The sequence below is a fragment of the Pezoporus occidentalis genome, unplaced genomic scaffold, assembly GCF_034315485.1.
Source record: "Pezoporus occidentalis ecotype Australia unplaced genomic scaffold, CSIRO_AGI_Poc_V1 ctg145, whole genome shotgun sequence".
NCBI lineage: Eukaryota > Metazoa > Chordata > Aves > Psittaciformes > Psittacidae > Pezoporus > Pezoporus occidentalis.
This window is the reverse complement of record NW_026913263.1, coordinates 1,883,700-1,911,475: the sequence shown is the minus strand read 5'-3', so window position 1 is coordinate 1,911,475 and position 27,776 is coordinate 1,883,700. Positions and strand designations below refer to the sequence as shown.

At 40.9% G+C, this 27,776-nt stretch overlaps 1 protein-coding gene across 2 annotated transcripts in view; it reads right to left on the bottom strand.

Moving 5' to 3' along the window:
• Positions 1 to 645: 645 nt before the first annotated feature.
• The window catches only part of SFMBT1 (Scm like with four mbt domains 1), an 83,859-nt gene continuing 56,728 nt past the window's right edge, over positions 646 to 27,776 (bottom strand). For both annotated transcript variants that reach the window (XM_062610239.1, XM_062610238.1), the window contains exons 4-21: positions 25,496 to 25,736; positions 24,988 to 25,076; positions 23,855 to 24,101; positions 23,117 to 23,214; positions 21,953 to 22,054; positions 20,573 to 20,723; positions 18,656 to 18,738; positions 16,614 to 16,740; positions 15,810 to 15,923; positions 14,550 to 14,592; positions 12,951 to 13,015; positions 11,343 to 11,482; positions 9,847 to 9,956; positions 8,960 to 9,135; positions 8,052 to 8,230; positions 7,610 to 7,855; positions 6,966 to 7,094; positions 646 to 6,089 (exon numbers count right to left, since the gene is read on the bottom strand). In XM_062610239.1, the coding sequence (XP_062466223.1) occupies positions 5,949 to 6,089; positions 6,966 to 7,094; positions 7,610 to 7,855; positions 8,052 to 8,230; positions 8,960 to 9,135; positions 9,847 to 9,956; positions 11,343 to 11,482; positions 12,951 to 13,015; positions 14,550 to 14,592; positions 15,810 to 15,923; positions 16,614 to 16,740; positions 18,656 to 18,738; positions 20,573 to 20,723; positions 21,953 to 22,054; positions 23,117 to 23,214; positions 23,855 to 24,101; positions 24,988 to 25,076; positions 25,496 to 25,736 (2,481 nt within the window). In that variant the 3' untranslated portion in view covers positions 646 to 5,948. The remainder of the gene's footprint in view (positions 6,090 to 6,965; positions 7,095 to 7,609; positions 7,856 to 8,051; positions 8,231 to 8,959; positions 9,136 to 9,846; positions 9,957 to 11,342; positions 11,483 to 12,950; positions 13,016 to 14,549; positions 14,593 to 15,809; positions 15,924 to 16,613; positions 16,741 to 18,655; positions 18,739 to 20,572; positions 20,724 to 21,952; positions 22,055 to 23,116; positions 23,215 to 23,854; positions 24,102 to 24,987; positions 25,077 to 25,495; positions 25,737 to 27,776) is intronic.

Sequence of the window (27,776 nt, the reverse complement as noted above, 5' to 3'; positions counted from 1 at the left end):
ATCTGCTGAAACCCCAAGTAAGGAAACAAAACCTTTGCAAGGCTGACTTGCCTGAAACATCCTGTGGAGCCTCAGGTTGTTTAGGGAAAGCAAAGTCAGCTCTTTTCCTTTTTAAGACTCCAACGTGCTGGGTAGGGTAAAACCTTTACAAACCCATTCCGAAGGAGCAGCAGAATCTGCAAGGTTCACTTGGGATCTTCTCAAGCATCTTCTTATGTTCAAAGCAACCCATGAAAGAAACTAACCTCGATTCATAGGTTCTTCCTCAGCTCCTGTATATTCATTTCAGCATCCCATGAAACAAAACCTGTTACCTTTGAAGAAGGCTTTGATAAACAGGACTCCTGCATTTGAGGGAGCTGTATACACCCCAGCCAAGCTCTTACCATGATGCCCATGCAATTGGTATTTATGTGGGTGATATGGTTTAGTGTGAGGTGCCCCTGCCCGTGGCAGGGGGGTTGGCACTAGATGATCTTAAGGTCCTTTCCAACCCTAACTATTCTATGATTCTACGATTCTATGTGCATTTACCTTTCATGCAAGTAACAGAACATGCTTTACAGTTTTCAACCCCCACTTTGTGCAAGATAGGAAACTACTTATGGTAAACAGCACGCACACATTAACACCAGAACCTCCACGAACAGTTTAAGCCTCTTTTTTAATTTTCTTACAACCACTTAAAACTGTCATATACCACAAATTTATGTACACTATTTACAGACAAAACAAGCAAAATACCCATCCAAAATAGTTTTTAAAAAATCCTCTTATTAAATTGTTACACCTGCTCAAACAATGGTGGGACTTCATAGGCATATTTTCTTGTGCATGTTTCTCTTCCATGTAGTACTTCAGTCTCACTGCATATATATATATATTTAAAAGTTAAAAGAAAGATAAAACAACAAGCAGAAGGGACACAACACAATATGCATTTAAATCTTTGTTTAAGAACAAGCAGCTAATTAAAAAAGGCAAAATACAGGAAAAGTGCATCAGTTCCAATGAGTTAGTATAAGAAAAGAGGCCCACAGGTGGAGCGCAGGTACCCTTCAGGGCAGAGCCTCCTAAAAGACCTCTGATTGTCTATAAAGATTATTTAAAATTTATTTAAAACAAACTGGGGGGGAAAAAAGCAATGAAATGAGAGGAGAAACACGACACCTCCAGACTGATTTTGTTCTCCATGAGGTTTCTTGGAAACTGGTGCTCAACAGCTTTCAGAGTGGGCAGGAACTCGTCGGTGTCCGGACCTCATTGTTCATCCATGTCACTGGAGTGAGCCGGCCCCAGATCCCAAGCAGAAGGCCTACTCCTCTTGTACTGTGCAAGGCTAGGGGGCTTCCACAGCCTCTGCGCCACGGCTGTGCTACGTCACTTAGACCTACTGCCTCTGAATTCTGCCAGTGCAAGACCTGCTCACTTCCAGGGTTTAAAGCTGGGCTTTACACCTAACAGTAACTTTGTCTTCTCATCTAAAAGTCCATTTGTAAGTCTGGTGCATTTCAGAACAGATGTGATCTTGAGGAAGCTAGAAATGACCGCGGAGACAAAGCGTCACTAACCTTAACTCATTTTTGCCATATTTCATACACATTATTAATTACTTTTTTTTTTTTTAGAAAAAACACTTCACAATAAAAGGCTTGTTATATCTGGTGCTCCCAAGTCCCATTCTAATCCTTCACCCAAAAGGCTGCCTTTGAAAACAAGGCTACATGCATGTTTGGGGAAGGTCGGCAGCACTCTGAAACGGGTTCAGCACACAATCCCTTTAAAATGGAGCCTTCAGCCACCGTTTGAAGTCTCCTGACAGAGCCTATGTCTTTGTGCTTAGTTACTTTTAGGTAATTTGAGCTCACAGTAGGCAGTAACCAGCCTGCCACCATGTGACAAGACTGGTTAAGGAGTAGCTTTGTACAGGATCATTGTATTTTTGGCTTTCTGGTAAGGCTACTTCATCTAGTAACTTCTCTAACAACAGATTTGGTCCAAAGGTATGCAGTTTCCAGTATGAGCTTGACAGTTTTGAAGCCTATTCCATTACATTCAAAAATCTCACAAGCCACTTTGCTTTTTGCCAACAACTTACCAAGTCTTTGTATACAGAGGAATGGAGTGCTCAGTCAAATCAACTGTAAATATATTTACACTTCTGCAGACCTAGCAGCCAGATACTCCTTCCCTCCTTTAAAGCATCACTGGAATCAAGAATAAACACTAGCAAATCCTAAAGAAACAATAAAATACTGCTGAAAGCTTTGACAAGGAAAAGTAATTTTAACAACCATTCCCAAGCTCTGTATGTACTGTTTCCATTTCCCAGGAGAGACTACAAGCACTCCGGGAGTTCTACACAACACACAAATGATCTGCCTTTTACTTCATTCCTCAAAGAGCAACTCACAGAAATGTCTAGCATTAGAAAAAAGTAGTCTTTGTTCACCAAGATCAGTGCTGTAACCCTCTGCGTTCAGTTTAGGATGGACTGAAGCTGCTCAGGCTTTGGGGGACAATTCTACCACATTAACCTTCTATGACATGTATGGAGGTCAAATACTTCTGTTACGGAATTGTTGGGGTGGTACAGACAGCTATAGTAGCTCAAGAAAACACTTCTGCCTAACAAGGTTTAGCTTAGCACAGTACAAGTGCCATGTGGAGGCACCACCAGGTTTCCAAAGCTATGATGTGCAAAACCAAGACTGTACCTATGAAAATACACAAGAATACAAACCCTCAGTGGGTCAGCCAAAGGTAGTCTCTTTTTACCATCCACATCAACAAGGCCCAGTGGAGGGCACATTTTCTTGTACTGAAGACATTAGCAAGCCATCAATGTACTCCACTTTTGTTGTATTTTATGATGAATGATGTGGTAGAGGACAGCACAAATCCCTGAAGCCTAAATTACTGCAGCCCCAGCAATTCCTGCTGGTGAAACATCGACAAGACTCAGCCAAAATCCAGTTTTGAAGAAAGAGAGCAACTAAAGCAGCATGTGAGCTGATTTCAAGTCATGTTGGAGTAAAATGAACAAACACAAGTGCAGTTGTGTCATCTGCCACACACAGAGAAAGAGGAACTTGAAACAGTCAAGTAGAAACACCATTCATCAAGATAAAGCCCCAATTATCCCTTTTAAATCCAGCAATAAAACAGAGTGCATTTTTTCCAGGAAACAGAGTGTACAGTACCCGTGTGCATAAAAACATTTCACAAATAATGAAAACATCCCTTTTGAAAACCTCAACAAAAATAGATCCCATTGGGACCAGACTGTCAGTGCCTCCCAAAACAAGGCAGAAAAATCCAGCCTATAAAACATGCCAAAGGTGACCAGGAAGTATCCCACTAAGCTCTGAAACTGCTGACTGCTTTATTTACTGCATGGAAAAAAAGTATGACATTTGTATTTAAAACCCTAGGTGCCACATTAACAGGTTCACTAAATCATCCTTTAAGCTCTGTTCTCTCCTGCCAATTACTTAAAAAGACATCTATCTGCCCACGGGGAAAGGTGGAAGCAACATCTCTTGGCTATGCAGGTCAGTTCTGCTGGGTATCAGTGCAATGGTGTTCTGGAAACCCTGAAGAATGACAAATCTGATCCAAAAGCATCATCTTCTACCCCAGAAGTTCTCTGCTGGTCACATTTCTGAAGACAAGATGCTGACAGCAAAGCAGCAGTGTTTCTTTCAAAACCTTTTTCAAGCCTAATGGCTTACCACTGAGCTTGCCCTAAGAGAGGGGAGTACAGGTGCATGACCTAAGCAGAATATGAAAGCCGTTTACTGCCCACATACACAGTGTGAGGAAGAAGGAGGCACGCTTTGATTTCAGTTTAATTGTGTTTTCAGACTCTGCTTACAACTTGGGAGAAAAAAACTCATCCTAGCTACATACTGCCCTCCCTCTCTCAGGAACACCCGGCTATTAAACAGCAGTAAATGTCTGACATTTACTTACTGGTTCTGGAATGGGGAAAAAAGTCTCATTTAGTACTTCTGTAAATAGTGCTGCCTTTAGTAGGCAGTTTTTCTAAGGGGCAAAAGAAATAAACCCCAGTTATTTTGCTGCTTACTCTGAACAGTTTTCATTGAAGGTAGCTCCCCCTCAACACCTATGTGGCAGATGCAGACACACTGTGCAAACTCCACTTAGTTTACAATCTACCTCCTTGCTGAATCCCACAGCTCACAGCATCAGAGTAACTGATCGCATTAGGCCTAAGAGATGCTTGAATGAATCCATTTGACCAGAGGAACCAGTGTTTATCAGAAACCAGCATATGTGTCTTTCCTAAAGAGGTACCTGCAGTGAGCACCTTCCTACTTCAAACACCTCAGCATGCCAGGGGCTTTCTGCAAAAATGTATTTGAACAGGAGATAAAGGACCAGGGCTGCACACAAAGCTCCTGCCTATGCTGCCCCAAATACTCTGAGAATAGGCAGTCAATGCATGCAGGCCAGCTGAAACCTGATGCTTATCTGATGCAGATCTTGAGCCTGATGTAAGGTTCCCCACATCCTTAATGGAAAGTAATGTAAACCCTGTTACTTGAAGTGTAAAGCACAGGTCTACAGCAAGTGGCTGATAGGGTTTTATTATCCTGGAAAATTAAAATCAGCAGTTCATCCCACTGTGGGTCTACTGATGTAATTAGATGTCCCTTCTAGTCCTTGTCCTTTTCTCTGAAACAAGCATACAACCCTCTTCTCAGCCCCTCACATTTTCACCAAGTCTGATCCTGAGCAGCTGTAAATAGTTAAAAATACAAAGTCATGCTCATAAGACAGCTTCCAGTATGCAAACACTGGCACAGCGAAGTTGCAGTCCTCTATAGGCAGTTTCCTTAGTGTATTCTCTAAAAAGATGTTCAGGTAGCAAAGCAAAAGTCTGCTGACAGGCTCTGTGTACATGGCCCAATTGTTTGCTATAAAAAAAAAGGAAATAACTTCACACAGTTCAAAAAAAGAACAAAAATCTGACAACCAAAATACAGAAAATGCAGAAGCACTTTCTCTTTCCTTCCTTTTTTCCTACAGTCCACCTGTAAGAGAAGTGCAAAATAAGTAAGTTTTCTGATATATGAGAGAAAGGAAACATCCAGGTTAAGCCTTACACAGGTTTCAGCTAAAGCTTTGGAACAGAAACTCTGTATGCTTGTATCAGGTATGTACTCCTGACATGCCTACAGAAGAGAGACTTGTGCAGCTACAGATGATTTGTCCAGACCAAGCAGTTCCCTCCTTTTTTAGTTCATCACTTCTACTGTTCAGGCTACAGAGGTAGTAAAAACAAAACAGAACAAAACCCCAACAGCAATGAAACAAAAACCAACCAACCAAACGAAAACCCCGAAGGAACCACACTCTTGCTATACTGTACATTCAGAACCCTGTGGCCATGTTGTTGTCCTTACAATGAACAAATTCATTAAAAACTCAACATTAACACACGAATGTGCAAAGAGCACATTCCAAAGTCAGTGCTGTCGTAAAGCAAGTTTTCTTCCACTGGGAGGAAAGGGAATTCTGTGAATCATCAGGAACAGAGAAAGGTTACTTCTGGCAGCCTACATGCTAACGTAAACAGGATCCGGTTCTTCTTTTAAAGTTCCGTGCCAACAGAACTATTGAAATGTCATTTCCCACCAGAGGAGACTTCTGTAATCAGTAAAAAATACATTAAAAAAAGGGAACCATAGAGCAAGAGACTACTGTGTTCCCGAGCTGGCAGCTGGTGGAGTAGCCCGTGTTTGCACTGGCATTTTGCTCCAGATGTTGTCTTCCTTTCGTCAAAGTGAAAACCTGAGGCTGACAAGATGCTCTTAGGTCACCAGGGCCTCAGTTTAATTTCATTTGGCTTTCCTTGCTAAAAAGAAAGTAGAATGTTTTTGTAGTTGTGCTTCAAAAGTCCATTTCAACTTGGCTGCTCCTCAGTTAGCAAACTGCTGGTAAAAGGCAAGCTTCACCCTCTCAATGTGATGGCAAAGTTTAATAGCTGGCCCGAGCTTCAAGTCCATACACTCCTGAACGGTGGGCAGGGTCAGCAGCAGCAGAGCCTGGCCATCAATTTCCTGTCAGAAGACAAAAACTCCATAGTGACTTTGTGTTTTTATACTCTCTGCTCCTTCAGCTTTGACTTGCTGCAGTTTCAGATTTGTGACCCTTTGTGAATTATAGATTTCTTTCATGCATCCCATGAAGCTTAAAAATCTTTCTTACTCACAACAACTTCACTTCCTTCTTAAACTGACAGCTCAGATTCACTGCCTAAGGGACAGAATCTCTTGAGATGCTATTATAAAAGAAAATACATGATCAGTCTAGCAATGGAAACCAAGGAAATTTCATGCAGAAAGTCAGTGTACCTCACCTCTGCATCTGTCTATAGAAACAGAAGTTCCACAAGGAATATCTTCTGCAACATCTACCACAAACCATACTCATCCTTAGTTCTAGTAATACAGTTTTGATAGGCAATTTTATGTTGAATATTAACCAAGATGCAGATACGATGTTAACTCATGTATGTACTCTAGCTGTCCTAGTTAAAGACAAAAATGTTCACTTGTGCAGCTGTAGAACACTATGACACCTGCAGTTAGTCTGCAAAATAGGAAATATTTATCATTTGGAAAGGTCAACACAAGCAGCAAAACTCTGTCTCCTAGAAAACAGGCTCCTGCCTTCATGGTGCTTTGTTGTAGGCATTCTCTACAATGCAGACTTGGGATTTGGGCGACCCACAGACCAAATGCTCTCTATTGGGTACTAAGAAACCTGAAAAATTTTGATTGTTCCCTTAACTCTTCTCTCCCCAAATGCAGAAGGTTGCACACATTTGTTTCCTCAAAAGACCATTAGAATTTAAAGTAGCTTCTTTTGCTGATTCGTTAGAAGATAAGCAGCAAAGTGACAGATTCAACATTCTAACAGACAGAAAATAATACCTGATCAAGGAAGATTCTTGCCAGTGGTGCACAGTCAGTGGATTTGAGGAATCGTACAACGTCAGCCACGCTCCACTCCAGAGGGTTACTGTCCAGCTGCAGCTTTTCAGCAACTTCCACCTTTATGTCCTAGACAAGCCACCCAGCATAAAAACGATTCCAAAAATATTACCTATGGAATGGACCAACACTCTCCTCTACTCCACCACACTCAAACATTCAGCTGCCAAGTAAAGGTCTAATGAGAGCACAAATTGCAGAGGTTTCTTGGTTAGCAGAGATGTGCAGAACAGCACTGTGCTGAGAGTGTAGGCTAAAACATCATTAGAGCCATTAAGCAGGGATCTAAAACCAGGATTTGGTCAATACCACATCACTGCTCCGGTTGAACCAAGAAGACTGCTAGCAGCTGGGAAATGGAAAGCTCACCATTCTGTCTACAGCTTGCTGTTTAGTCTTCTATTACAGTGCTGTAATAAGACCATAGTAAAAATTGTGTATTTATTCTGTAGTGTCTTCACAATGCCTTTTATGGGGTAGCAGAGTATTTTTTACATGTATGATGATGATGGTAAATACTCCCATGATATTCATTCTTGCCCAACAGTGAGCAAGCTAGAATAGAAATCTACATTCAATGTTACCTTTGGCGAAGGAGGTTTATTTTCATCATCAGAAAAGGAAAAGGTCCTGAGCTTCCTCTTCCGCTTGTCTCTGTCCTGAGGCAGGGAATGAGACAGTTCACTCTGTGTAGGAGAGGATGACAGTGATTTTTTCTCTGATACCTCTGATTCCTCAAGCAATTCATCTTGGTGCTCTGATGTACTATCCTCAGTCAGAGACTCTTCATCTACCTCATCCTGGTCATCCTCTTCTTCTCCCCCACTGCCCTGAAGAAGCAGAGAAAAAAAAAAAGTGATGAAACAAAAAAAAAATAAATACAAAAATGGGAAGTTTAGGACAAAAGCTATAACTGCCACCCATTTGTCAGCTGTAAGCTGAGCTTACAAGCAACTAAGTGTTGTTTCAAATGGAGCTGGTCAAAGATCACATAGTGTATCGATCAAAGCTGTTGGCAGTCCATACCTGGGGAGATCCCGCTGGAGTGTTATCCACTGACGCAGAAGAACGTTTTTTCTTATGAACAAAAAAATGTTTTCGTCTCTTCCGTCTTTTATTTGGTTTCTTCATGGCTACTTCCAGGTTACTGTGGCCACCCGGAGGCCTACCTATCCGCTTGTTTTTCCGCTTTCCGTAATAGTGTGCTACCAGGACAGAAGAAAGGAGCACCGTGTTGAAACGTACCTTCAATGTCGCTAGTTATGTTTGTCCATCATCAGGACTGGGAAATCAGCAGAAGGACATTTTCCTATAGAAATCCCAATGTCTGTATTCTCCTCTTCAATTTGGGTTAAGGAAGAATTGTTAACAATCAGTTTTATCTGCCCTATAAAGATTTACTTCCTCTACCTCTGAGAAGCCCCAAATGATCAGATTTTATATAAAAATCATCAACCACAGACTTGGTCTAATCTAATGGTGCTTTTGGTGATGTTTTATAGTTTTTAAACACAACTTCAATGGACTGTTTGTTCTCACAGTGTCAAATGGTTAAAGTTTGCTTTAAAAAACCCCTAAAACTCCTAAAAGCTAAGAAAAGAGCTTGATGGTGTTTTATTTTGTTGCACATCAAGTTGGTAAAGGAATCACAATGCTGCCTTAATTACAATATCAGAGGCAGTTCTTGTTCCAGAAGTTGTCTTCAGCAGATAAAGCTTTAAGCACACAACAAAAAAATAAAGCCACGGTTCTACCACTTAATATAGAGTTCTTTTTTTCTCCCTTACACACTGGCACATGGACATTTTGTGGTGCTCAAGCTCTCTGTGTAAGCAAAGCAATGTATTTTGGATTCCTTCTGACGCCAAAGACAAAAGAAACAAGAACATAACACCCAAAGCTTCACCTTTGTTTGAGATCAGCAACCTACTCACTGTATTTAGTCTTTGTCAGGACAGAGCAGTTCTCTGAACACTTGTCCAGCACCATCTGAGGGCCAAAGAGGTTTGGACAACATTCCAGCTTGATGCATGTTTTCCTACAGAAATCTGCCACCCGATCTGCTGTCCTCACAACTTCCACAGTTGCACGGTAGCTCTTTCCTTTGTACCTAGCATTGAAAATATGGTCGTGATTCAGGAATCCTCTAATTATCAGGAAAATCTAATCTGTAGCATGCAAACACAGTGACTTAATGACAAGACCTTCACTAGACTATAAAGGAATATCTGGATTTATCAAATACATGCAAATATGATCACTACTTTTTTCTTAGACACAGAATAATCTTGCCAATAAGCTCCAACCCAAAAAGCTCACCAGGAGAATCAGGGAGTGCTTTAGGTTAACTATAAAACACTGCCATGCCAGACTATTTCAGAGTATTGCTATAACGTACTTTCAGAGAAATCTTCTTCCACAGAGAAATTTGTATGTAAATGCCATGGAAGTCTGAGAAGCTTCCTAAGCATATGTGTCTCTGCTCTAAAATACTGACAATTATCTTTATCTTGAACCTCACCTGCAGGTCTGCCAGCATATATGCAACGTTGTGCTATTATCACACCATTCCTACTTAATCACTAGCTGCTTCCTTACCAGTAGCAGAGCACACCTGACATACTGAGGAGCATTAAGAAGGGATGTACTGCACCAGATATTCATAAAGAAATGTATAAAGATTTGGAAGTTTCATGGCTGTCAGCATCTTGATACACAATCAGCAATTTTTCCTTTTCTGAAACATGAGATGTTGAAGCACAGACTGCAGGTAACAGTGTTACTGGGATCAGCTAAACAGGGAACAGGACAAAATATTTACTTGGCTTTTAGGGTCTCTCCATGCCCATGCCATGCAGCTTCTTCATCCAGCTGCAGTTCTCGCAGGACACGGCTCGGTTTGTAAGCTGCATTGATCAGTAAAGTGAGAACCTGAAAGTGAGGGAGGGAAAAGGAGAAACTACACTTAAGTTATTTGTACATAAATCCATTTTAAAGTGCCAGGATAAAATAGGAAATTACTTCTATTCATCCAAATTATCCAGCATCAAAGCACTCATTCACAGCAGGATTTCAGATATCTCCTGATACTGCCAAAATGAAAACAAGAGAGCAGTTGACACTCTGGGCCTTGCCAAACCTTCAGAATATGTCTGCAGAGTCACAAGTGTATCCAGCGATTTCCAAGTCATTGCCCCTGAATTACACATCACTAAATTAAACCCTGGGGCTGAATACTACAAAACTTGCATAACCTTAGGTAGATCTAAGTGATTATCTTAAGAGATTGTTTGACATGTGAAAATGTGCCAAAAAACGCTGCAGGATTTTGCTGCCTGCCAACCTGCTACTTGCTACCAAATCCCACTGCAGAATCTTAAGCTCTCCTCTGTTTTGCTTTTATGAACCATGATAAGGCCTGTATTACAATAAAATGAGAGTTTTTCTGGTGCTGTAAAGTAACTCAAAGTTGTGAATAACCTGAAGTTAGTGGGGGATAGTAAAAAATGTGCATTCAAACTGAATTTCTTACTTTCAATATGTGCTTATTTCAAATCACTCCCAAATCAGGTGCATCAGAACCTTGGCATAATCAATTTGCAGCTGCATTCCCACTAATGCAGCAGTCCAGAAGTCTACAGTTCAAAAGAAGAGTATTAAATACAATGCAAGTACCCAGCTCACTGTAGGATTCATATATTAAGCAAGAGCCATAATTGAAATGAATACAACTAAGAATATCGGTTGAACTTCTAGCAACACTCCGCAGGATTTGTGCATTTTTCTTCCCCTCCCTCAGTTACATGAGGAAGTTTTTAAAACCACTATTTCATCTGACCTTTGCAAATCACATCCAACTTACAAAACACTGAGAATTCTTTAATTTTCTAATTATTGAAAACAGTTTGCCATTTCTATGAAGAAAATCTGCATTTTCTCTGTTTTAACATCAACAGTTCGAACTGTAAAGGAATTCTGGGATTATCTGAAGCTAAATTCTGTTCATTAAAATTGAAGCATTTATTACAGCTATAAAAAGATACTAACTCCTTTGACTGTGGTAATTACAGGTTACTCCACATTAACCTAACATAAAGTTTAGCAGTAGCAGGATGGCTGTAACTCAGATAAATGAGAGGCTTTTACTCTTTCCAGCCACTCAGAAAATGGACCATGATTTATACTTGACTTTATGCAAAACACTCTCTTTACTTATTATAAGCTTAAATTTATTAATTACCCATCTATAATTAGAGAGAGACTCCAGCATTTATGATACACTGTTACATGCAGGTCCACTATGTACAACCACCTCACCTCTTTCAGAACAAGGACACAGTTCCCAGGTCCCACAGACTGTGGAAGCTCTGCAATCCTGCCTTTGTTAAGGTAAGGCCCTGAGAAGCACCGGTGGTTGAAGTAGATCTTTGGGCAGCAGTACTTTCCGTTAATTACCACTGAGAAATGAGAAAGCAAAGATTAAAATCACACACTACAACCTCCCCAGGAAAGAATTACTTCTTTCAGTAAGTAGTATTTTGCCTGCTGCAAAAAAGGAGGGGAAAAAGTCTTGACTGACATGAATTTGGGGTAGTTTCAGTGTCACATTTGCAGTGATGGCCTTAGTTATTTGATGTTGCCAAACTATTTTTCAGACTTCATACACATGCTTGCAAACTGTCAAACTACAAGAAATAAATCTGGTCATTTATCAGAAAAGCAACAAATCTTCCTGGCTAGTCTGATGCTTCATGGTATTATACCAGTGGGAACAGGCAAGAAAACGACAATCCCAACTGTTTGGTAGCAGAAGCACTTCCTACATAGCAATTATGGACAAATTTTCCAGTCAAGTAATTATCTCTCCCCCAAATTTCTGCCCCCAAGAGAACCCGGCAAGCTTGTTCTCCACTGTTAACCCTGAAGTGCAATATCCCATTGCTTTGCATTTTTCCACTCTTTTCCCTCAATCAGCAAACAAGAGATGCAGCAACTGATGACATGACCGTCGATGAAGTGACATCAAGCTGTCTGCACCTACTGAATGTTTCAGCCCTGCTCAAAATTAAAATTAGGTATATTATGTATTGCAAGATATTCATGTATAAATACAAAACTGTTTTCCCCTAGCAGTGCTGTAGTTTTTCTTGATTGAACAACGCTATCACATAAAGATCTTAAATTCAGTAGCTGGTAACTGCAGATAAACAAATGAAGTCAAATTTACATTACGACTCTATTAGAAGCCAATTAAGATGCTAACCAAGCACGAACCATTTCTGTAAAGCTTACATTTGGTGCAGCTTCAGATGTGCATTTCACTGTACAGAAAATAGCAGAGGAGGTATTTTGCTGCCAGATAGATCTGTGTGACTGTTTCACCAGCAGATGTATTTATTCATCATATTCATTCTCGCAACAGTTTAGAAAATTACTAGATTTCGCCATCTGGCACACAAAGCAGTTTACTGTTTGAATTGCTTTTGTTTATCATGATGATGAAGTTACCATAAAAAACAGACAAACCTGCTTCCCAAAGCTAGACTCTATCAACTCAAGAGCACAGATGCAGCATGCCTGTTACACTTCTCCCAACATTATTAAACATAACGGGTGACAATAAAAAGAATCACCTGCATAGGTCACAGTACACATTTGGCTCCACGTATTCTCTGCTGCAAGGGCGGATGTTCTAGTGTAAAAAGCTAATCTCCAGGTTTAATGCACACATCAATTGCAGGACACCTGTAATTCTGGTTCTGTTTGTTTCATTCTTTTTGGAAGTACAACGAATCATCAAGGGATGAAAATGTTCAAACCATTTCCTGCTCTCTCCTAACAGAAGAGCATTGAACAGCTAAACAATGAGGCAGCTGAAGTGTTCCAGGATTTTGTCTTTGTTAGCCTGCCCTCCCTGATCAATACCTGAATCAGAAGAGTTCATTTCCTGGTTCTTGAGTCCATCATGAACTGTCCTTGAAGACAAAATTCTGAAATGACAAAAGGATTGGGCACGAGGACAGATGTGAGGAAAGTCACCTCTCTGTTATTAACACATCCCATACCATTCTTTTTTTCCCTCCAGGTCCAGCCTTATTAATCTGCTTTTTACACCTCGCCTGTTTCACAACAACAACATGTGAAAACCATCAAATTCAATTTGGAAAGAACTACTGTACTGCTACAGCTAGCAGCAATCCTTCCTTGCTTGAAGTAGATAGGCGTCAAGCTGGTAAGCACAAAGCTACTGACAGCAGTTTCTATTTTTTGCCTCCTTTTACATTCATTTCCCATTTCCTGGCACAAGGCAGTGTACAGTCGTACCTATTTTACACAAAATACAACTGGAATGACTCAAGTACTCTGGTAAGAATCCCAGTTACAAAATATGGACGAACAGTCTGCTCAGTATTTTTAGGAGCAACAAAAACATTGGCAGGACTACTGACAGATCTGGTGTTTGTCAAGCTGTAAGAGTCAATAAAACCAACTGTCAGGCATTCTGAGTATTTTTGAGTAGCCTCACATGAAGGCGTTTCATATCCATGACACAGAGTTCATAGACGAATCGTAGATCTCAGTAGAACTCTCATTTTTGGTTAGTCAGGACCAAATTTAGTTTGGGAAGGAACTATTAGAAGTATTACAGTTCATTAGGGACTGTAGTGATAGGATAAGGGGTAACGAGTTAAAGCTTAAACAGGGGAAGTTTAGACTGGATATAAGGAGGAAATTCTTTCCTGCGAGGGTGGTGAGGCACTGGAATGGGTTGCCCAGGGAGGTTGTGAATGCTCCATCCCTGGCAGTGTTCAAGACCCAGGCCTTGGGTGAGATGGTTTAGTGTGAGGTGTCCCTGCCCATGGCAGGGGGGTTGGAACTGGATGATCTTAAGGTCCTTTCCAACCCTGACTATTCTGTGATTCTATGATACTAAATCTACTCAGACTAAAGCCAAATCTTCTGCTCAGCTTTGCAAAATCACAGCTGCATGTTAAAACAGCCAAATTTCCTGTGTGCTTACATTACAGAAACTGTTATTTGAGAAAGGAATACAACTGAAAAGTAATCCAGTAATTTTCCCTATTTATCACTATTGAAAAAAAGGCTCAAGCACAAACTTATTAACAGTCTTAAGGTCAGGCTAGTTTTTCTTAAATGCACTCCAACACTTACAGATAACACAATCTTTTAAAAATGAACAACCAACAACTTCAACCCCAGAACTTCAATGACTTGACCTATTCAATAATTCACCTGAGTTGCACAAGCATTGTTAAAAGACAATTTCCATCCTTTCTATTTCCTAATACAGCAGTGCAAGAGGTCTTTTTCAAAATGAACAGAAACTACTAGCATTAAGATAAATGGATTGTGGAATTGCTTAACCCTCAGTATAGCACTTCTGTAAAGCAAAATCTCCCCCAGGATAACATGATTTCCAATTAGAGAATGAAAAGAAAGAAAACCAAAATACTAAACGAAACTGCAACAAAAAATAAGAGCAAAAAAACCCCCATTACTTACTGTTTCTCTGGTTGAACTACTGCAATTTTTTTCTGCTTGTTTACTGAAAGGAAGAAGAAGAAATAAACAGCAAGGTGTGAGAGGCAAACAAATGAAACATCTGGTACAATATATATATATATTTTCACTAAGTTATATGCACAAAAGAATCCATTTTCAAAGTCACCACAATGTTAGATAGCTGACCTATTTGCACTGGAGGCCTGCTGGCCCATGTAATGTGAAGTAACCCACCAGGGTTACTTTAAGTTTCAGTAAAAAGTCATTAAACCAGGCATGCATCCCCCCAGTCTTCTAGGGAATCTCACCTATTGTGCATCTTTCTTTGTACCACAGCTCCTAAACTACCGGTAATACCAGCCAAAAAGGAATGATGTGCTTTCCTTTTCAGCAACTTTGAGTACTGAAACTTAACCAAAGGTTAGGTTCCTAGGCCTAACTTGCCACTTTACTGGCATAACTTCAACACTGCTTAACTTCAAAATGGAATGAAATTTGATGGTTAAAAACATCTACCACTTAAGGCAATTGCTATGGAGGAAACCGGTGTTGTAACTGAGAAAGTCAACTGAATGATGGGTCCACTTGCTAACTCTGGCTTTCACAAGCAGGTAATAATGTCAAACAAGGTAATGCAACATGTGCCTCTTCACCAATTTCAGGCTTTGGCCCTACAAACTTCTGCCTTTTTTTAATCAGCTTTTCTCTAATTAGGTTCCCACTGCTTCCTCCTGTGTCCTTGGCAGGGCAGACACGTCCCAGATTACTCTCTCCTGCTTTGAGCTGCAGTAAATGACAGCCCATCCCCATCTTACAATTTCTGTATCTTACTTAGAAAACACTGAGGAAGTTCTTCAGTTTCTCCAGCTCCCATTAAACTTCAATAAACAGAGCTTCAATAACCAGTTAAGACAAGACGCCATCTCATGCTACTTACTAGTGTAAAGAGGTAGAATTTACTGTTCAACATTTTGTCATTAAGGGATCATTACCACCTGGCCCATTTAGAAACTATCCCCTTTATTTCTATTTCGTACAGCATGCAAGGGTCTCAAGCCAACACTGCCCGTTTTGGAGTTGTATGGATTCCAACTTGACCTAACAGCCAGGGCAACAGTTGCACAAGACATAGATTCTCTGTATACGGTGAATGTTCCCAAATCCAGCGATGCCAGCAATAACTCTGCAGTTGCCTGCTCTAGAAGATCTTGCCATCTTTATCGACCCAACTAACCACCACAAAGAGAACAGAACTGATACCTATTGCTTTGCGAGGAGGTCTGAGCTGATATCCATTCGTCTCACACCAACCCACTGGAAATATATTCATTGATTCCACGCTCACTATACAGTCAGGGACGGGCTTCTTGGAGCCTGTTCAATTTAGAGAAGCAAAAATTGAAACAACTCATAAAAATAAACCCCCTAATTTGATTAACGCTTGCTATATGTTTGCCAGTGAAGCCGCTTTTGCTTATATTGTATTTGGAACACAATACCATTATTTATTCATCCCTTTTTATTGACCAGATTCTTTCCTGACCTCATTTGCTTCCTCCTAAAGGCTGGGGATGGGAATTTGCCATCCGCAGTTTAGAGGAGATGCACAGTGCATAGTAAGTGTATGCTGATGTACTTCCAATCAAGAAACAGGATTATAAAGGAGAACAGCTGACATAGGCCTATTCTATCTTAATGAAGAACCTCTCCAGAAGTTTTCTTCCTAGGTCTAGTCAAAGCTTGCTCAGAAAGCAGGTCACTCATTTGTAAAAACATTACAGGGCCCTTGCTCTCTAAAAGACACCGATCAGCCCTTTGCACAGTGCACAAGCCTAGCACTGACACAAATGCCATTTTGCCTGGCTCAAACTGGCACTGCCATCCAGGGCTAAGTGGGAAACAGACACTGCAAATGGATTATTGCTGCGTTTTCACTGAGGAAACGGTGACCTGCTGCTCATACTCTGCATGCAGCGAGTTTGCTCCATACACTCCTCAGGTTTGATGATGGTACTACAGAAGACTCAATCCAAGTGCTACTCTTCTCTCCCACATCAGGCTTACCCTCCAGCTGAAGCCAGAGATAGGAATCTTTCAACTTGGTGACTGTAGCAATGCAAACTTCTTCAGGATCAACAGGGTTCACAGCCTCAAGCTTCATATTCTCTTTAAATCCATGGTCAGAAGTTAACTAGGAGAAAGACAGAACACTTCAGTAAAATACCATCTGTATATCTACTATATGATATGAACTGCCATGAACAGAAGCAACACAAAAAGCCTCAGTGTCTGAGTAACACAGAAAGATATGCAGTCAGAGGAGATTTTAGATAATTAGCACATTAAATATACATAAGATGTATTACAAACTACAAAGAATTTAAGTTTTAAAAGGTTCTATAGGCAAACCTAGAAAAGAACATGTTTGTACTCAAAGATTCTGAGACTCACTGAAAGGACTCAGTGTATTCTAAGCAACCAGGAATTCTCTGCTGCTTGCTACCTAAGTGATAAGTCTGACAACTAGTCTGACCCAGCTCTCCATTCTATTAGCTTTGAAATCCACGTTCATATGCAAATAACATTCCCATTCTGACAGAGAACATGGGATTTTTTTTTCCATTTTACTTTTTGGGGCTAAGTAGGATTTTACTTTATTCACCAATTTAGTCCACATTTACACAAAACATTCCTAAAATGTAACAATCGATATTTATCCAGCTCTGAAGCTCCTGAATTAAAGGTAAGACATAAGTGCCAGACAGGACTCCACCTCCCAGAGCCACTCTGCAGCATGATTACAGATCAATACATTATGAATTCTGGAACTAGCCTACAGGGAGCAACTTTTCTCAGAAATGGGATAATAAATTCAGGGACTTGTTCTCAGATGTCAATTATTAAACTGAATGTAAAAAGTTGTGGATGGGGCTTTGGGTTCGGGGGTGGGGTCTGGGGCTTTAAAGACAGGACCAGGGCAACAAGAATTCGCAGCCAGCCTCATCCTCTTTACAAACTGGTAATTATCATTTTAATTTCTCTCCCTAAGCACCACAATAGACAAGTATTGTAAATGGAACTGGAAGGCAGGTTTTAATAGCACCCGTTTCTGCTTGACAAGGTATTGTGCTTTGGGAGACAGCAATACTGCCACTGAACCAACAAAAGCCCCAAATCCACCAAGTACTTAAGGCACTGATTAATGTAAGATTATTATTTGGTATTAATTTAAGATGACTTGGTATTGATTAATACAATGGAATTAATTTTTCAACCTGAAAGGAAGGAAGATTGAAAGAGCACATCAAGTAAATGAAAGTAAGGTCTATTAAAAGGCCATGTTTCCACAATTACAGGACTGCCAAGCATTGATGCTGTTTTATGACTATTCCACAGACTCTTACATATCTCAGTTTCACAATCAATCATTTATCTTTGATCTATTTTATCAAAACTGAAGTATTTGGTCCACCACCTCCTCATCTAGGAAACTGGCATAAACCTACTTCAGTTTGCATATATTTGAACTCTCTTAACCCTTTCTTTTCCTCAGTTATTACATATAAGATGTTAGAAGCTCCCAAAAGCATCCAGAGGAGGGCAACAATGCTGGTGAAAGGGCTGGGAGGCATGTCCTCTATGGAGCAGCTGAAGGCTTTGGGTTTGTCTAGTTTGGAGAAAGGGAAGCAGCTTCCTGAGGAGGGGAAGTGGAGTGGAATCTCTTCTCCTTGGTATTCAGTGATAGGACACATGGGAATGGTTCAAAGCTGTGCCAAAGGAGTTTAGACTGGGCATTAGGAAACATTTCTTTACTAAGAGGGTGGTCAAACACTGGAACAGGCTTCCCAGAGAGGTGGTCAGTGCCCCATCCCAGTCAGTGTTTTAAGAGGCATTTGGACAATGCACTTAACAACATACTTTAACTTTCTGAACAGGTCAGGCAGTTGGACTAGATGATCATTGTAGGCACCTTCCAAATTAACTATTCTATTCTGGTCTACTTGGAAAGGCAATTTAAGCCAAAGACATGTAAAAGGTTCTTCTCCCAGGAGTCCAGAGTGTCATTCACACAAGAGAAGAAAGGTGTTTCTGCAAGAGAACTTTACCGAAGGGAAGCAGCTCTGGGGAGCTGCCTCAGCACCACACTGTTTGAGGTAGTCTGCCCAATCGAAGTCCTGCCCAGGATAACCTAGGTGAAGAAAAGGCAAAGGCATTAGTCTAGCAGCATGAGACTCATCGCAAACTGGCTCAAGGTACAGGTCACTGAAATCTGGTGGGGTCACTCGACCTGGTGAGCTGACTAAGGCTTCACTGAGCCACTTGAGGTCAGTCCCATGAGGGTTCTCATGTATTTGAGACATACTCTTTATTTTCATTGCAGAGGGGATTGGGGGCACTGCCCCACCTTGACTCCCATTTTCGACTTGAAATAATACCAAACTAAAAGTGGCTTCACAGAGAGCAACCAGTGGTGTGAACAGAGTACATCTGCTAAGCAGACACGGGTAGGAAGTGAAACAAGAGGAAGCGTTCACACTGTTTTCACAGGACACAGATGACGTTGAGGAAAGGTTTCTGCAAGATTCCTTCATTGATGTTGTGTCAGCTCTGAAACTTCGTATTTTTTTAAAGAATAGAGCACTCAAAATGTGCACAGTACCAACATTCTACTCTCTCAAAACCATGTTAAATACTAAGTCATTAAAGAGAGCAGTCAGACATCCTAAGAGGCTCATTAAGTTTCCTAGCAGCTGTAAATCTGCATACAGGTTTGAAGGGAAGAGTGAACATGGAGTCCATCAGGTTACAGAGCCTCTTTCCAAGAAAAAGACAAATTAAATTCTTCTTGGAGGAAATACTTCGCTTCCCTGTGAGCTAATAAAAAGCAAACAGCTGAATGGAACTGGGTGCAGAAGTGTGCTGCCATCAGAGTCTGAGGCAGGCAGTATATGAGCAAGGAGACAAGTGGAGCAGTTATTTCAGTAGAACTTGGAAGCACTCCCCTACAAGGAATGCCTGGGACAAGGGTTTAAGAGATCAAGCAAAAATTTAAACCTAGTCTGAGAATACAGTATTAATATGACAGTATAAACCCATGAATTTCAAGTACCCCTTAGGGAGGGGTTAAGCACAGAAGGACCCATTTGTTCTTCTCAGTTCTGTCAGTGCCAGTAGAGCTCTTGAGACCTCATACAATTCAGAATGCCCACCATTTCCAGGGGGGCTACGAAACAAGAAGCTTAAAAATCTTTGTCAGCCCCAGTCACATGCCTAGAAAGTGAGGTTTCATCTTTCACATGCAAAATTCCAGGTAGTGCTGAGTCAAGCAAAGCCACAGTTTGTACCTCACCCAAGGAAAGGCAAGAGACAAACATCCTACTATGGTCTTTGCTCCTCTAATGTCACGAGTGGCTAAACCAAAACATTCTGAACTCTGTGGTGGTAAGAGGACTGAGTCCCTGTTTTACAATAGCACTGACATTTCCATGTTGAGAAAATGAATAAATATTTCAGTAGCTGAAGATCACTCCCCTATTCCCTTATGTCCTGAAGCAAGGTTTCAGCAATATGCTACAGTGCCTGATAGGTCCTTGGGGGAAAAAAAAAAACAAACCTTAAGTGATGAGATACTCTAAAAATGTTACAAAATGTTGGATAACAATGTTCCATTTTGACCAAAAGCAAAAATCCAATGCAAAGACTATAGGCTTCTGGTACGATGTTAATTAATGCTGAAATCAACAGTGCCTTCAGCCCTGGCACACGAACTCGATTCAAGGTTCAGGTTCAGGTTTTTATGCACAACCAGCATCACCAGCCACTGTCATCTTCTCAAATACAGGCATGTAACCAGGAAGCTTCAGTTTCACTAACTGAAAGCTCTGGTTTCTCATGACTTGATCTTCCTTATCCTTTCGTGTTTAATTCTTTTGCAAATGCATTGTCCTAAACGCATAGCTCTGGGGATTTGCAATCTGCTTCCTTCAAAGAGGAGGGAGCGTGCCAAGCTTGCACAAACATACCTGGTGGTGGAGTGAGATGCAAACCATTCTTCAGGCTCCACTGCACAGGGAAAATACCAGCACTGTTGACATGACAAATGTAAGTCTGGCTGGTTGTGCGGTCTGGTCTCAAGTCATCAATTTCTATCAGGAAGTATTTTTCATTGTATACCTGCAGTTAGCCAAAAGAGAATCATGTGGTCTCATAAGCAGCAGCTTCTGATCAATGGCTCCCTCTCCCCCTTTTTGATAACTTTATTAAACAGCAACACCAAGTGATGGAAACCCTTTACCTTGAATAATGTGAGGGTTTATACAAAATAATTAGAACAGAATCTATGGGACTCATAAACCAGCAGACTCCTCTGCATTACCTGGAAACTTAACAAAAATAAATAGTAAGAGGTAATGTATTAGCATGTCAAAAATAAGGTGATCAAGTGCTATATGAAATTTTCTCATGAAAAACTGCAGTGAAATTAGAGTTTGTGGTCTTACCACCGTTCTGTAATATCAAACGAAAAACTGCTTATTTCAGCAAGGCTGAACTATGTCCCAGGATGCACTGTCACAAGTAAAGCACCATGCTCCTGAAGCACCCAGGAGCAGGACAGGAAAATATCAAGACAGGTGAATAATCTTGCTCATCTTGGAACTGGCTGTGCCTTTTAGTAATAAACAACCAACTTACTGGAACAAACTCTGTGTTAGAGTTTAAAAGACAGAGACCACAGAAATGTAAGGTATTACATTGAGAGCTTATCTGTCCTAAAGAAAAAGAAACAGTGCCTGGAAAATGAAAGATTTTAAAATATGTCCTGGTTTTATGTTGTACAGCAAGATTTTAGTTTACTGCATCAAAGCAGGACTCTTTAGAACCTTCCACCTGCTTACTCACACAAGAAGACAGGTTGCTCAAAACCTGATTATGCTGGGGAGCTTTAATTTCAACTTTCAAACTCATGTGTGGGCCACCTACATGTCAGAACGTGCACATGGTAATGATATGTAATGATAACTTTGGCAAAAACAAAACCCCCAAACCTATCTTCAACTGGATAGGTTGAAGATTATGAGAGAATATATTGGATTTTTAAAATCTGGTTTTGACAATTTAAGCCATTTGATCTTTTGAGATTGTATCCTTATGGAACTTTCCCCTCCATTCAAATCCAATGCCTTCACCATCAGCAGTTAAGATTCTTTTTCACAACAACCTGTCCCCTAAGTGAGACCTACAAAATACTGTGTTTGAAAACTGGCTCAGGACTTTAACGTAATCAGTTAGTGAGAATTTCCTGAGCATTGAAAGCCAGAAAGGTTTGATTTGTGCTCCTCTAACTGCTAAATTCATCTGTTCAGAATTGAATCTCAGCAGGACAAATTAAAGAATCCTGGTACCTTGAGAACTGTAGCAGGAGAGATTACAAAAGGAGCCATTGGATCCACAGCTTCTAACTTCATGCCTTCAGAGAATGAATGCACTCCAATCACAGGTTTATCCTGAAAGATGACGTATCAGTGCGATTACCTGCCTTTCTCCATTAAAAAGGACATATGTTTTGTAATTTAATTGAAGAGGGCAACTTGAGTTTTTATTCGTTCACTCTAAGGAATCAACATCTCAGGGAATTAGCAGCCCCTCTATAACAAAGAGGCCAACTACACCCCCTGAGACTAAGAGAGTTCTGTAAGTTAAAGGAAATTGAGTCCCCAAGATTTCCTCCTCTGCCACTCTCCACTCACAAGCAAGGTTTCACAATACAGGGCGGTTTGGTAAGTCAGTGATTTTTTTTCCACCCCTGACCTCTAGCACTCATCATGAGCTAAAGGAGAACTAGAAAAGTCTTCATTTTCAGCCTAACAAAACCTGCAAAATAACTCCTGCTCCACAATTATGCATATCCTGTTCATATATAGAGCAACACATTCAACCCAACACATTCAAGAGCAACAGCAGCTCCTCTTCTATTCTGCTTAAGGGTCCAAACAAAGCTGAGAAAAATTAAATAAGAACTTGAAGGACTAAATTTACATTCCTACTTCTCAAAACATGTCAGTACTTGTATATATATATTTTTAATCCATGTATGTTTAAATTCAGACTCAGTAGCAGTTGCTAACATTCAGGATGTAACAGGACTCTTAAACACCACGTGTTAAGATGCTACACGTTACACTTTTAAATGTACTCACACATTTAGAGAGACTGCAGTAACCCTGCCCTCCTCTAGGACACTAATCTGCAAGACCAGCTGGTGAACAACCAGAGGTGCCATTCTAAAGGATCAGAGCCAGGGATTTTGCCCAGCCCACGACTAATGGTTCACATACTTGTGAGGGGTGCATTGTCTAACTTAACAAGAATTGTATAATAATTGCATATTTTTTTTATTATTCTTATTTTTTTAAGCTAGAGGAGAAAAAAAATTAAAAACCCCAAAGCCAACAAACCAAAACAGTGAAAGAACTCTGAGTAACAGGGACTGACTTCCCCAAATCATTTATTTGACATACAGCATTCATAGCATCCACAACATGAAACTACATATACTGTGCCTCTACCTTAAAGAGATCTGTAGGAACTGATGACTCCTCTTCCTCCTCTTTCACCTTCTTCAGGATCTCTTGCCAATCTGCTTCACTCTTCAAAGACTTAATGGCTTGAGTAAAAAGAAAGGAAAACAATGAATGAAATCATCTTTCCTCTTTCCCTTTAAAACACATAGCGATAAAGCTAATGGTTTGATTTGTGCTCCTCCAACTGCTATACTCATCTTTTCAGAATCTGTGCAAATACCTTCCTTCTTGAAAACGTAAGTGTTCTTTGCCATTTGGATGTGTTACAAAAGGGACTGAAGTCAAGCAACACTGTATCACCCGTATGCTGCCTGGTTTAGCTCTTCTGAGAAGAATGAGATCACATCAACACCGAGAAAAACTTCTGGAGAAACGGATGACCAGCAAACAAATCCCACCTGGACAACGCTAACTTGCTTTATGCTTAAACAAGCAGAGTGCAAGACATGCTCCCCGAGTCTGTCCCAGCTGCATAAGATACGTTTCTAACATCTGCAGTTGCAGACCATACACCACTCTGATACAAGAGGAACTACATGGACCAGTGCCTTCATGCACAAAGGATCCCTGTGAGTGTATCAAAGCTTTTACACAGACATAAAAACTAAACAAGTCCAGTAGCTAACCAGCATTTTTAAAAGACATCATTCACTTAAGTAGTGCTGTGGAATCAGTATTCTCTGGCCTCCAATCTCCAGACAAAAGATATATGTTTTGAAGTACCTAAAGGTGGCTGCAGGCTATATCCATGTTGAGCTGCCCACCCCACTTGATGAAGGAAAGGGTCCAAGTAGAACAGCCACTGGTCAAATTTGTCAGACTCCTCCAGCCCTTCATATCGCAATTTAAGTCTCCCACCAACATTTTCTACCACGTTGACTATCCAGGCTTCCAGGGAATCCCGGACATTTTGCAGTTCTAGTCGGGAGCCTGGTGCAATGAGATCCAGTGGGTTTTTCCCTCTGTGAAGCTACAGAAAGAACACGTTATTACGTACCACAGAACAAAATAAATCCCGTACTTCCACTTCTTTATACACGTTCTTTTTGCATAAATAAATGATGAATACAGAAGTGAAGAAATCCAGGTCCCTTATTAACACAAGCCTACAGAAATGACAATGTTTAGAGTCACTGGTGCTTGCATCAGAGCTTCTGCACTACCTGTAGATACAGCCACACATTTCACTTAAGTCTTCCTCATCATTTCCAGAAGCGTTATTATTTATATATTCAAGGTTTGAAGGAAACATGAATAATCTCTAAAACCGAGTCATCGGGCATACAAAGATGACTAGACAGAAAACATACAAAGATAAAATCAGTTGTAAAGAACACATGAAAGATCTGTACTTTACGAACAGACACTGATATGAGGTGCAAGTATTGTTTTAAATGCAGAGGAGGGGATAAAAAGTTGGTTCTTTACTAACAAAGATGCACGATTAAAGTGAAACAAAAACCTGCCATTAGTTTAAAAAAAAAAGAGAAACTGAAAGGAAACAACTGAAAACAGGGACAACATGAAAGCTGGATAAATAAAGGATTATTTCCTTAAAGCTGTATGAAGGAGGAACAGAACAGGAGGAGAACAGAAGCCTAAGAGAGTTTGAAAAAGCTCCTTCTTTTGATAGGATTAATGTACAGCCCAAACCTGCACCGACAGATATGTTCCAGGACACACCATCAAGATTAAATAGTATGAAGAAGAAACACTAGAGTGGACCTTTAAGGTCAGCAGCATACTATAACGCTCCCTAAACTTGAATTGAACTGACAATCTGAATAGGGGTTCCCTTAATTACAAAGGGGAAAAATCAAGACAAAACCCATGATGCAGCACATTGCATCACTTACCCCCTCCAGCAGGTTAGCAGGAGCACTGCATGCTCCTCTCAGCACCCGCTGAAGGAATTCGTCCTGGTCAGGTATCTTATCCTTGATACCTAAGTGAAAAGCGAGGAAAAAAAGACAGTGATTCCTCCTGCCACTTAAAGATTATGCAGACAAGGCTTCACCATACTCTTGAACTGCCTCATTCACAAGAATCTGCAATGTGCTTACTAGTAACACGTTAAAAGAAGAAACAAAACAACAACAAAATCTTCATAGGAAATGACAAAGCAGTAGAATTTGGTGGGCGATGATTAAGACAACCACAAGCCTCTGTAAAAGTTAAGTCCAGTTCTGAAATTAAGCCAACTCCTCTCTCGAGAAAGAGCAATCTCCTAATGTAAAGTCATGAGATTTCAGAAAGACAAGCTCAACCTGTCCCCACAGCAACTCCACCTGTGCAGAACAGTGATTATGAACACAAACGGATGCTTTTGTGTGTACTCCCCACTTCTGCACCCAGCGACAATACCTTCAGGCACTTTGAGAACCTTCTTGTTCTGCTCACACCAGCCGATGGGGTGTAAATCAGCTGTCATGATATCACACCAGAAGTCAGCCTTGCGGTCTTCCCCGTAACCATCGTAGCGCAACAGGAGCAGCTGCCCGCACGTAGTAATGATGGTGGCTACCCAGTAGGTGTTTTGGTCAGACTTGACAGCAACTTCTAGCTTCATACCAGGGGCGAAACCATTCTGCAAACTTGTATCCACCTGAAGAGGAAGAACATGATCACATTTAAGCACCTCCCAGAAAGTTTGTAGAACAACAGGAGGAACAACTTGGATGGGTTTATTAGCAAAAAACCTCAAGCCAAATGCCACAGAATCACAGAATAGTTAGGGTTGGAAAGGACCTTAAGATCATCCAGTTCCAACCCCCTTGCCATGGGCAGGGACACCTCACACTAAACCATGCCACCCAAGGTTCTGTCCAACCTGGCCTTGAACATCACCAGGGATGGAGCATTCCCAGCTTCCCTGGGCAACCCACTCCAGTGCCTCATCACACCTACAGTAAAGAACTTCCTCCCTATATCCAGTCTAAACCTCCCCTGTTTAAGTTTTAACCCATTACCTCTTGTCCTATCACTACTATCACTAGTCGATCCCCAGCATCCCTATAGCCCCCCTTCAGATACTGGAAGGCTATTAAGAGGTCTCCATGTATCCAGTCTCTTCAGAGAAACAACTTCATCACTTTACGGGACTCGCATTGGAATGCAAACAGAATTATCATTAATGAAATCTCCTTTGCATTTCAGAGTATCTTTTCAACCTTCAGTCAATACCTTGCAATTCATCTCCCTGCCCTGGACAATACCTCACCCACCACTGAAAGGCTCCTCAACTCACAGCTGGGCAAACCTAAAGGTCAAACTCCGCAGCACAACTTTGACTTTTTGTGTTAAACTACATCTGTCACTTTGAACAATGAGCCTGTTTAATGTACATTCGTGAGCTTTAGATAATGGTATCACTGTCTTCTGCCATGCTCATTTAAGAAGCCACAAAGATGCACAAATTGCAGAATAAAGATATTTAATGGCTCTATCCAAGAACCTAAATGATTCTTTATGTAGCATTGGTACATTAACTGCATGGAACATAAACAGTATGTGTTCTTCAGTGAACTTCATGCTTTGACAACAACAAAGCACCAAACACTCCATGTGCTCTGTGTGTATGTACGTCTGTGTTGTGTGCAGGTGAGGAAACTGACTGCATAGTACTCAGACTCTGAAATACAAACTTCAAAGGAGAAGGCAAAACATTAAGTTCCTCATATCCATAACTTCTCCTAGTTCAAGTACTCCTGAAAGCAGAAGGACCCTGTTCTGCTCTCACCATAGTATGTTTCTTATCTACGCTTAATTCTATGGCCTCAGTCTTAATTAAAAATCTAACGTGTCAATCCCCTGTTCTCAGCTGAATGTAACTGGTGCTTTTCTTTCTTAAGTGGTCCCACGTTAAATTTCCTCTTTGAATCAACTGCAAGAAAGTCTTTCAGCACCATGCAGATGCAGGAGATATTTTCTGGGTTATTTATTACCAGTTCTGCACTGACAGTTCAGTAACTGCCATGGCTATTATAGTCTCATCAGCCAGCACATACTGGTTTGCTAAAAATAAAACTAGAACCACATCAGAAAGAAAAGCATAAGCATCTGTTAACTGTTCACATCCTTTAGGGTAACACTCTTCGCTTCGTAAAACCGCTTCTTAAAAACAAAATCAGAGGATCCAGTACCTGCAGGTGTTTTGAAGTGGCATTACAGAGATCATCTCTTCAGAAAGGTAAGCTGTCTTGCTGAGGAGATATTCCTAAAGACTTCTGATTCCTGAGAGAAAAGCCATGAGCTTGGCACAAAGCCCGTGGAACTGGGCAATCTGTGCAGCTCTATACCTGAACTGTCAGCACAGCCTCCTGACTGAGAGAGCTTGCATTCAGCCAAATCAACAGCCACAAACAGAGCTTTCCCCGAAGTCAGGTGCATTTTCCTAACGCTGTCATTTGTGTTCCTCGGTGGGTAAAGCAGAGACCAAGAAGGTAGCACCCTCTTCTGGCAGCTGGGCAAGACGACACCACTGCGCGGCTTAAAGCACAAAACCTTGTTTCTTGAGGCTGGCTCAGGCAGCAGACTGGCTGGCAGGGGATGCTGAGTATTTTCTTCGGAGCAGTGTGTCAGAGAGCAGCAGGTTCCTGCTGCACACAGGGCAAACTGAGATGGAGCAGTCAGGGACCACCCTACC